The following is a 12,145-nucleotide window of genomic DNA, read 5'->3' on the forward strand; positions in this document are numbered from 1 at the left end:
GGAGACGGGCGGGTCAGCCGCCCGGCACTGAGCCCAGTTTTGGCCTAACGTGGGATTCTCTGCCTATTTGGGATTCTTACCGGCAAGGGCAGAGGATCCCATCCTTAATTGAGGTGTTCAAAATTATGAGGAATTTTGAGATGATTGATAGGGAGAAACTGTTTCCATTTGTAAGAGGCAAGGCCGGGATTCTCCTGCAATTGGCGGGACTGCCTGACGCTGGCTCCAAAAGCAGCACAAAGCACTCCGGCTTCGGGCCGTCACTCACTAGGTCGGCGACGGTGGAGTTGGCGCCGCATGCGCAGAACCGCCAGCGTGTTTCCCGCGCATGTGCAGGGGGTTTCTTCCCCGCGCTGGCCATGGCGGAGCCTTACAGTGGCCGGCGCGGATGGAAAGAGTACCCTCACAGCACAGGCCCGCCCGCAGATCGGTGGGCCCTGATCACGGGCCAGGCCACCATGGGTGACCCCCTAGGGTCGGATCCCCCCCCCCCCCGAGGACTTCGCTAGCTGTCCTCCAAACCAGGTCCCGCCAGGATGGACCATGTCTATTTTAGGCCGGCAGGACTGGCCGAAAACGGGTGGCCGCTCAGCCCATCGGGGCCTGGAGAATTCCCGGGGGTGCCACTGCCAACGGCCCCCGACCGCCGTGGCGTGATCCCCGCCCCCGCCCAAAAACCAGCACTGGAGAATTCAGCAGCCGGCATCAGGGTGGCGGGGCGAGATTCATTCCGCCCCCCTGCGATTATCCCACCCGCTAGGGGGGGTCGGAGAATCCCGTAACTAAAGGGCCCTCACTTAAGACAATTAACCAAAAAGCCAGGGGGCGATGAGGGGAAATATTTGGTATCACAAGTTATGAAGCATTGCCTGAAAGGGTGATGGATGCAAATTCAATAATAATGTTCAAAACAGACATGGTTCATCCACTTGAAAAGGAACAATATGTAGAACTAGGGGAAAAGGGGAGAGATGTGGAACCAATTGGATCATTCTTTTGAAGAGCCAGTATGGGCAAGATGTGCTGCATTATTCATAATAATAATCTTTATTGTCACAAGTAGACTTACATTAATACTGCAATGAATTTACTGTGAAAAGCCCCGAGTTGCCACATTCCGGCGCCTGTTCGGGTACACAGAGGGAGAATTCAGAATGTCCAATTCACCTAACAGCACGTCTTTCAGGACTTGTGGGAGGAAACCGGAGCAGCCGGAGGAAACCCACGCAGACACAGGGAGAACGTGCAGACTCCGCACAGACAGTGATCCAAGCCGGGAATCGAACCTGGGACCCTGGCTCTGTGAAGCAACAGTGCTAGCCACTGTGCTAACGTCATGCTGGTCAACGAATTAGAGGTGAGGAACATCAGCTAACCCAACAAAAAGGGCTATTTGATTTTTTTTTGAATAAATTTAGAGTACCCAATTATTTCTTTCCAGTTACGGGGCAATTTAGTGTGGCCAATGCACCACATCTTTGGGTTGTGGGGGTGCAACCCACACAGGCAGACAGGAGGAGAATGTGCAAACTCCACATGGACAGTGACCCGGGGCCGGGATCGAACCCGGGACCTCAGCACAGTGAGGCGGCAGTGCTAACCACTATTTTAAAATGATGTTAAGAGGTAGCATGAATATTTGGAATGGTGTTTCGAATAGGTTAATGTAGGCAAACAACTTTAAATTAATTTAAGCAAGTTCACTTTATGGGGAAATATCTTCTGGATGGATGAGTTACGATGGAATTAATCATGTTACTGATTTGTGTGATTGGAGATGGGAGGAGATGGTTGGCACGGTGTAATACGGTGTAATACTCTAATTGAGTTCCCCGTGGGACTCGTGGAATATGAGCTTCCCAATAACAGATGGAGGCCCGCCCAGATTGGGCTCATAATTAATCTGTATGGAAGTCGGCCCGAACAGGGATCGGCATGTTGGTAGTCCCGACAGGGACTTATAGTGTGTGTGTATATGTCACCGTAGCAGCTGCTTACTTTGACTGTGAATAAACTAGCATTTCCTCGACTACTCGGAAAGATCATACAACAATTCTGTAGCCTGTTCTTTGGAGATTGAGGGGAGGCTCATACTCTGCTCTTTCCTGTGGATTTGGAGGTAGGGAGGGCATTTTATTGGGCGGATTGGGGGGCCCCTGCCCCTTGCACAAATCCATCCTGATTAAGTCCATAATGAGAGGGCCCATGGGCAGCCTTCCTGCCATGCCACCAATTGAGGACCTTAAGTGGGCAGTTAAGGGTCTTGTCCTGCCACTGCTGGCATTAAACCAGCAGCAGGAAGGCCTGTTGCCACACAGGGAGCATAACGAGGAAACCTGTGGGAGTGGATTTTGGTCTTCTGTGGGGGATCCCTCATTCAAAGGCACTCAGTGCTGATCAAGGAGCAGCACTGGAATGGGAGGCCCATTGAGAGCCACAATCCAGCCCTTGTTGCCACCCCCTGACACCCCCCCCCCCCCCCTCCCCTGCCAATACTCACCTGTGTCCAAGGATCCAATGAAGATCCAGGCCACAGGTGGGTGTCTTTCCAGCAGCAGCCACCATCTCCCCCTAACCCTAACTATGACCCTTGGTAGAATCATAGAATTTACAGTGCAAAAGTGGGCATTCGGCCCATCGAGTCTGCACCGTCCCTTTGGAAAGAGCCCCCAACTAGGCCCATACCTCCACCCTATACCCACATCTCCACCCTATATTCCTGTAACCCCACATAACCTTTGTTGGACACGAAGGGCAATTTATCATGGTCAATCCACTTAACCTGCACATCTTTGGACTTGTGGAAGAAAATCGGAGCACCCGGAGAAAACTCACGCAGATACGGGGAGAAAGTGCAGACTCTGCACAGACAGTGACCCAAGCCGGGAATCGAACCTGGGACCCTGGAGCTGTGAAGCAACAGTGCTACCCACTGTGCTACCATGCAGCCCCCGTACCATGGTCCTGGGAAAAGGCCCACTAGTGACCTCTCAACTGCCTGAATGTCACACATACCAGCAGGTATCCCCAGGAGGATGCAATATTGGTCTTGTGCCGGCTCTCTAGATGTTTCCATCATAAAATTCTCCCCTCATCTTTTATTCATGTGAATAGTTTTCATAGAATTTACAGTGCAGAAGGAGGCCATTCGGCCCATCAAGTCTGCACCGGCTCTTGGAAAGTGCACCCTTCCTAACTGCAAACCTCCACCCTATCCCTGTAACCCAGTAACCCCATCCAACTCTAAGGGCAATTTTGGACACGAAGGGCAATTTAGCGTGGCCAATCCACCTGACCCACATGATACCAGACCGAGGACTGTTTGTTGCTGGCACAGAGTGAGAAAGTGCAAAATTATTTAATTCCTATTATTGTCGACCTTCATTCTCATGAATACAGTATTCAAGGAAAATCTATTAAAACATTCTAACATTTTTTCTGTGGTTAACATTGGCTACAGAAAAGCAAAGATGATCAACAACTTTGGTGATTTGCATCAGATTTTATTTCTGTGCAGGTAGGATGTTATTGAAACAAAAATGGTACTACTTTTTTTAAAATCTGGAATTTTCTAATAGTTACACATTAGAGATTCTTGATGCAAGCTAATGTATCATCTGGGGCATTGAATCACACCCAGTCCTGCTATTATCTTAAATCCACAAAAGTGCATTGTCTAGCAACAGTTACTGGTCAGGGATCCCACGCAGAAACCACAGCTTTGAAATCTTCTATAAAAGGGTTGATCTATCATTCTGTTTGTGGTTTGTAGGTAACAATACACCTGCCATGAGGCTGAATAAAGTATGTTTAAAATAATTACCAGTATTCATGTCTGAGTTACGTGAGCAGCAAATTTTGCCTTCAGTCTTATAATGCTGTGGTAAGGTCAAGTTCCCACTCAATAAATCACTTTAACTGCTGATTGCCCATTGAATGTTACAGTATATAATGGAATTAATTGATATAGTCTGTCTTTATTATTAAGGAACTCACTTGTGTTTAATGATATGTCAATGTAAATCAGCATGCTGTTAGATTTCCAGTGTTTATTGGAATTTCTGTCTCTCTGTTCATTAGAATGTCTTCACTTTGTGGATACAAGGTTTGTTCAGTATTTATCTAAAATAATTGAGTGTGCAAACTGAATCTAATGCTGTTAACAAAATCAGACCCTATTACTTCAAGCAGTTCTTGGACATTCTGAAAGCTGTTTGGCCTTCTTCAGCTTCATTTCAAAATCTTTCGTTTCAGGGACCATTTGGTATAGAGTTATTCTACTGTGCTACTCTATAAAACTGACAAGTTGAGACCATTGTTTATTTGGGACAAATGGGATTGAAATCCTCACGAGTGCAGTGGAATGACTTCCATTCATGACTCCAGCCTGGAGACCCCAATGGGTCCCACCCCAAGAACCCTTGTCTGTGCAGCACCCCTTTCCCAACTCCCCAAAACATTCTGATGTTCCTACGTTCCTTATGTCTCACCCTCTCCACCCCCTCCTATGACCGCAATAACAATCAAATCGAACATCTTTCTCGGTCCTTTCCTTCCACCATAAACCACTTCCACCTCCTACCTGCCTCATTTCCCATGCTGCATTTTCTCCTTCTGCCAAAAATGTTGATGGCACCGTCCTCCTTCAGAGTGAGAACTTGTCATGTGACAGCACCTCCACCGGTTCAGAAATCTGTTATGTGCCCTCCTGTCTTGAAAGAAGAATGGGATTGGATTAGTGTTTCCCATGTAAAATGGTTGTGTGAGGCTTTCACACGTTCTGTTTCAGATTTTTAAATACTTGCCATTAATCCTATTTTCTCCTTACCCATAGCGGTACATCGAGAACCCAAATGTAACTGCATGCTACAGTGAACTGATTCAGTTAGAGCATGGGGAGGTGCAGTCACAATTCAAACTGCGGTACGTATTTATCTAATTAGTTGGCATTTGACAGACGCAACTAATTGAGTTAAGTATTCAGAGCACTGCATTTAATATGTTAATAGAACAACATGAGGAAAGGTCACCAGACCCATCCTGGAATACTGAAGGAGATTGGGGAAGAAATAGATGGAGAGGCACTTGTCATAATTTTTCAATGATCTCTGGGAGCAGGAATTATATTGAAGAACTGGGCAGGGACAAACATTACATCCCAAAGTATAAACCAGGTAATGATAGGCTAATTAAACGTGTCTTGGTTACAGGTACATTTCTAGAGCCCATTATGTGGGAGGAAATGAAGGAATACTAGGAACAGTCACCTCAAATTGTCAAGGGCAGACTGTCCTTCACTAATCCAGTCGAATAATTTGTAAAAAAAAAAAAGTCCCAGTGCAGTGATGGATTTGTGAAGGAGTTTCATAAAGTATCAAATAAGAGACTTGAAACTGTATGGCTTTAGAAGAAACATAACTGCATCAATACAGAGATGGTGACAGCACAGAAGGCAATAAGTAGGTGCAATTCTTTCTTGATATAATGCTTTTCCACAAGTGGGTTTTGAGGCAGAATCTTCACCATCACTTAAAATGGAATTGGATACATATTTGAATAGGCACAATGTAAAAAGGATTCCGAGAAAGACAGGGAAATGGGATTAAAGTAGACAGCTCAAGTTAAACGGCTAACACCAATAACCATAATGACAAACTGAATGGCCTGCGACACCGTTTTAGATTGCAGAATTCAGGGCAATTAGGTAAATGACCTGAATCAGTTTTAAGTTACTTGCTGCTACAAAATACTGGGCACTCTTCATGAAAATCATCTAAAATAAATATTTATTTACATAAATGCATGTAATACTCAAATATTTCCATTGCTCTGATCATTTTTCCAGGGCGTGCAGTTCCATATTCACAGCTCTAGAACACTGCCAAGAGGCTATAGAAATTACAAATGAAGATCATGTCATTCAGGTAACCTAACATTACCATTTTGCTACAGCTCGTGTATAAATAATTTGTTTAAATTAGTTATTTACAGATTAACATTTTCTAAAATCTGTATTCTTCTGTTCTACAATATTCCTTACTAAGCTCATGCAATTCTTCATCGTAACAAATGATCAGAAAAGAGTTTACAGGCCATCAGGATGATCCCAGAAACTATAGGGCTCATCCATCTGATTGAAACCCCAGTCTGTTATTGTTTATTTATCTTGGAATTTGTTGGCTTCCTACTCTAGCCGGGATCTTGCCGGAGACAATGGGGCTGGAGTCTCCGTTTTTAGGACCATGTCCCCACGCCACCAGGAAACTGTGGTCTTTTACGTCAGGAAAACTGGCATCAAAAGGCCACGGACTCCCCGTTTTGCTGGGGGCTAGCAGGCAGCTGTCGTGGGGCTCGCAGCTCTAGCTGCCGATATGGCCCCCCGCACCTCCGGGTCAGAGGCCGTGTATGTGCACGGCGGTGGCCTCCAGCGGCCGTGCCGTGCTCCATGGCGGACTCAGACTGCGGAACTGGACTGCCAAAATAGTGCCCCGCTTCGGCCGCTCACATACCCCAGACCGCCCGCACACATTGCCCCCAGCTCCGAATGAAGACCGCCCCCCCCCCGGCCCGGCAATTGGCCCTCCCCCGACTGTGGCGGCCCTTGACTGAATCCACGGCCGCCACACGAGGATCACAGACAGTGGGAACATGCTAGAACCATGCTGCCGGGAATTTGGCCGGTCGGGGACAGAGGTGGGGCGGGCCTCAGGCAATGGCGTGAGGCAGTGAATACCCGGCATGGCGTACTCCATGAGTAGGCTGATTTGCGGGGGGGGGGGGGGGGGGGGGGGGGGGGGGAATTATGCAACTGGTGGCGGCCCCGATTTTGTGCGCCAAAACAGATTCTCCGCCCCATCGCCGAATGCAATTTCAGCGTCGCTCTCATCTCCTCTCAGTGAGTGACAACACTGTGACGTGGTTCCATGCACACATGCTCAGTAGCTATCATTAGAGTTACCCTTTACACTGCATCTCCCCCTCAAGTTTCAATCCCCATACTACTATACTGTACACACATCTCCTAGGCTTTGCCCTCACAGTCTCTTGCATTGGTGAAGTCAATCTCTGACTATGTTCTCAGCACTCCTTCAAGATGTGTAGGGTGTATGCTCTCCAGAATCATTTCCTTGAAAGGTACCAACCTCCTCAGACAGAGATTATCTGCTTCTGGTCCACAATATAAAGGCGATGAACAGAGCTTGTTCTTTTCTTCTCTTTTGTTCTTTCCAACCTTCTTGGTACTTTGGGGAACGGTTGGACTGTTGGCTGTTCTTGTTACAAACAATAAAGCATGTTCAGCTCCTGTGAAGATTTATATATCAGTAGAGGGCTTACATACTTCGACTGCTGCAATAAATAAAATATTATGTAATGCCTCATCCATAAGCTAATCAGATGGACGACAAGAAAGATGAAGAGTATTCCAAAGAAACAGTGATAATTGTCCTGCTGATACTGTAGCAATTTCTTTTTCTGTTGGGTGTGGTTCAGTTTGCACATTTTCTTTGGTGTGAGTTTGCTCCTTAGCAGGTCTGAATATCTCTGGAGCTTCATCAGAATGTACGCTGCCTTCAAAAAGTAAAACAAGATTCAGGATCCCTTCCTGTGACAAATCATCAAAGGTCTAGAATGTCACCTTGGAGCTGGCCACGTTCATCCTTGGTGCATCTGCCTCCTGCTTCATCTAGCTTCACCTTGAAGAGAACCGAAAGATCTACGATGCCATCCTGTGGTCGTAGCGAAGGAATTTTCTCTATGGAGACTGACTCACAGCTGTCCGAGGCAACTTGAGTTTCTTGAATGGAAGTTTCTTTAATGGATTTCTCCTTCTGTCTGGTAAATTCAGATTTTCTGGAACTGTCCTAAAATGGGTTAACTTTCCACACCCACGTCACTGCACAATTTGGGCGGAGCGTTCTTCCCGCCTGAAGACCTTCTTCCCACTACAGGGGGGGCCATTGTAAAATGGTGTTTGCCACTTTTTCAGATGGTTTCCCTGGTTGGTGCCTTGCCCTTCTTTCAATTTTACGAGCCATAAATTGAACAACTTCATTGAATCGCTCACTATAAGCCTTATTCTATCTCCATTCTTCAGCTTGTCTAGCCAGTTCTGCAACTTTGCTTGAATTTAAATCTCCCCGCGATTGTAAGAGGTCAGAGCGAAACTCTTCTAAAACGCCAACAATTCTGTCTCTGATCGGGTTGGCTTTTAGTCTTCCTTACTCACAGTCTTCGTCAAGTCAGTGCAATTAGTTGTTGGATGAGTCAATCCCTTCAACGCGTTTTTGACTGCACTGATTAAATTTCATCCTCTGTATGACAATATGTTTAGCACAGGGCTAAATCGCTGGCTTTGAAAGCAGACCAAGGCAGGCCAGCAGCACAGTTCGATTCCTGTCTCAGCCTCCCCGGACAGGCGCTGGAATGTGGCGACTAGGGGCTTTTCACAGTAACTTCATTGAAGCCTATTCGTGACAATAAGCGATTTTCATTTTCATTTCATTTCATCTAGAATTTAACCTCCAATGTACTGTCCTCTTCCTGCAGACTTCAGTTTTCAGCCTGCACCAGCAGATCCCATGTTACAGTCTAGGTGGGCTGTGAATATGGGATGTGAAGTGGTAGCACAGTGGCGCAGTGGTTAGCATTGCTGCCTCACAGTACCAGGACCAGGTTCGATCCCGGCCCCGTCCGTGTGCAGTTTGCACATTCTCCCCATGGATGTGCAGGTTAGGTGAATTGGCCACGCTAAAGTACCCCTTAATTGGAAAAAAACTATTGGATACCCTAAATTATTATTTTTTAAATGGGATGTAAAAACCTTTCAGACCTCATGATAAAACATTCTTGATAGGAGAAATGTAACACAAAATTAGCATTGACATTCTTGGTGTAACCCTTTGTCATCTTGGAGGGATTTGTTTTAGAAAGATCATGGCCAGGATTCACTGGCACCCGGTGGGGTGGGCCGTACCAGCGCTGAGGAGTGGTGTGAACCACTCTGGCGTCGGGCCGCCCGGATAGGTGCGGAATCCTCCGCACTTTCAGGGGCTAGGCCGGCGCCGGCGGGGTTAGCGCCGAAGGGCCTCTGCCGGCTGGTGTGAGTTGGCGCATGCACAGGAGCGCCAGCATGTTCTGCCGTGATCCCAGCGCATGTGCAGGGGGTTTCTTCTCCGCGCCGGCCATGGTGGACGTTTACATCCCGCCCCCCACCCCCCCCCCCCCCCCCCCCCCCCCCCCCCCCCCCCCCCCATCCCCCCCCCCCCCCCCCCCCCCCCCCCACGGGCGCGGATCCCCCCACGCCACCCCGAGGACTCCGCAGGCCGCCTGCAGAGCCAGGTCCACCGGTAAGAACTTTTTGTGATTTATGCCGGCGGGACAGGCGAAAAACGGGCGGCCACTCAGCCCATCACGGAGCGGCGAATCGCCGGGGGGGGGGGGGGGGGGGGGGGCGCTGCCAAGAAACAGGCGCCGGAGAATTCAGCAGCTGGCGTCGGGGCGGGATTCACGCCACCCCCGGCGATTCTCCGGCCCGGCGGGGGGGTCGGAGAATCCCACCCCATAAGAATGATAAATTAAATGTTTCACTTCTTTCAATGGCAGCTGTGGATTTGTTCTTGCTATTAGATCATTGGCAAATATCCTGGCTCCATTTACTAACAAGAGGTCTGAAATGGCAGTTAATTACAACAAGATTTTATTTTGGTCTGTATTCCATGGTTTGTTTCTCTTCCTTCACAAAGTGGTGCAGAAGGCAGACTTTCATCTGTTCTCATAATTAGGTTTTCCTGAAACCGTACTAGCCTGTCACCAGAGGCTTACAGCTTGAGGAGTATCATTTCACACCAAGTATGCCGGACCAGCACCCTCTCTCTCCCTTACCGCCTGCCATTGGTGTATTGGAGTATTTGCAGCTCGATCCTCAACTTGTTGGCCTTCCAGTTCTGGGGTTGGACTCTGACTCACAGGTAGGGACACTCCCCACTCTGCCACAAGACCTCCACAATTCCATGGCTTACCTGGGAGCAACAACACTAAACTTCAGACTGGGGTGCAGTCACTAGAACACTGTAAATTGGGATCTCTAGGATTTGAGTTTGAATCAAAATTACAAAAGTCTCTTCTACTGACTGTAAATGTCTTAGGCTTAGGCCGAGGCCCAAAATCAAAAGATAATCCCGACAACCAGAAAATTACAACTCAACCGACAGTCATGAAAGAAAGGCTGTGAAGAAAGCTACTGTGCGATGTGTAGCATTTGAGGTTGAAGGAGGATGGGCATAGCCATGTTGTTGGAGCGGGATAACGGGGAGCTTTACTTTGCATGTAGCTTTTCTATAGATCACTTTGGCCACTTAATGGTGAAGCAAGGTGAGAGTTCCTTGCACTGACCTCCCTCAGCCTCATCAGCACAAACATTCAGCTGCAAAACTTTAAAGAAAGACTTTTTAAAAATTAATATTCTTGTCCCACACTTCAGCTGTATTTTACTGCACCTTATCAATCATCACATGCCATCCAGTCCCAGGATAATGCAATGCAAGATCTCTCAACTATTTATTGCGACAGATGCGAGGGACTTGGAGGTTTGCAAATCAGTGTGGTTTTAGTATTTATTTTCCCAGTGACTACATGTGAATATATATTTATAAAGATGATCTTTACCTTCCATCTGCTTGGTGCAATGCAGGGAGCAGCACATGGTACAGTCCTGGTAATATGATTGTGAAGCAGGCTTACTGACTGCAATAAAATCAAGGTCCGCGCTGCGTATTACAGCTATTTCTAAATGTTTATTGTAGAACAGCATTTGTTTTTTTCAGTTGATTCGTAGGTTGTCAGTAAATACCAGCCAGTTGTAAAAGTAACACAGTCATTACAGTCATGTAGTAAAATAGACCAACTATGAGTCCTGACTGTAGTGATTCAATATACATAATCAGTGTATGTAAAACTAGTACAGTCAGTTCAACACTCGATGCCTCACTATTAGGTGATATAAAAAGGACTTTCCTTCTCTTTCTGAGAGAGTGTGCTTCAGGGGAGTGAACAGGCCAAGACATAGAATAGCTAGAGAGAGAAGTTATAAGTTATTTTATCATTACGTACTATATTTTATTTCTTTACTAGCTGAGTATTAAGTAAAAAGGACTCACAAATATATTTATATTACTCAATAAATTAGTTTATCTTACAAAAAGACTATTGTCAATTTTATCAACTCGGCTGGTTCAAAAGAGTAATATATTATATTGCACAAGTTAATATAACACTGACATCATCAGGATCTGACTGGAATTTTAACTCGGAGGTTTTAGTGGGACGTCTCTGCATTTCCTGCCATGCAAACCCCATGTGAAAGAGACAGAGGCGCGTTCCTAATGTGGCCAGTTGCAGCAGACGCGCAGACACCTAGATACACCTACCAAGATCTTGGGTGCTGACTCTGACAATGTTTTATGCGGGTCATGGGGAGAGCTCTTGATTTGATTACCATTAGCAAGTGGATCGCCCATCTTTGCTGCTCTCTTTTTCAACGGTGCTGGGAAGTCCAGAGGAGGTGACCCGATCAGGCATTCCAGGTGATTTCAGATGCCTTCAGCTGGAAAGATCTCTTAGGTTCTCCTGCTTTGTAAGAGGGTGGCTTCAAATTTAAATCTCTAGCAAAGCTTCGGAGTCCACACCAGGTGGACACATTTATTTCAGATCAGCCAATAATTTGGTCTTACTGCACCAAGGATACTTCATTATCCCAATTAAGGCCTCGGGAGTAGGAAGTGCCATGTTCTGAGCCCCTTTGCCCTGTCACATCAGCTGCAATGTTAGAGGTGGGCGAAGGCTCCGTCGAATAAATTCTGGCTCAAGGTGGGTTCGTGGCACATCTAAGAGTTAACCTAGTTTTGGTTCTTCTGAAGGACACAACATGTTCAGGAAAGGCAAGGAGTGACAATTTTGGTAAGGAAGAGCATTATTCTGTGGGGAGAAGGCAGGGCAGTGGCAGTAAGTAGCATGAAGTAAATTGCTCTTTCAGAGATCAGAGATCCATTACAGTCACTTTCTGTGCTTTAAATATTCTGACTCTGGAAGATCTGCTGGAGCTACGCCGGAAATATACCAGAATAGACATGAATTTGCACTGCCTAGA

The 12,145-nt window shown here is 46.8% G+C and overlaps 1 protein-coding gene across 1 annotated transcript in view; it reads left to right on the plus strand.

Annotated features, from left to right (window-relative positions):
• The window catches only part of pde8b (phosphodiesterase 8B), a 436,161-nt gene that overhangs the window by 324,857 nt on the left and 99,159 nt on the right, over window positions 1-12,145 (plus strand). The window contains 2 exon segments of the mRNA XM_038805541.1: window positions 4,835-4,923; window positions 5,846-5,924. Of these exon segments, the coding sequence (XP_038661469.1) occupies window positions 4,835-4,923; window positions 5,846-5,924 (168 nt within the window).

Source organism: Scyliorhinus canicula, chromosome 8 (genome assembly GCF_902713615.1).
Source record: "Scyliorhinus canicula chromosome 8, sScyCan1.1, whole genome shotgun sequence".
Lineage (NCBI taxonomy): Eukaryota > Metazoa > Chordata > Chondrichthyes > Carcharhiniformes > Scyliorhinidae > Scyliorhinus > Scyliorhinus canicula.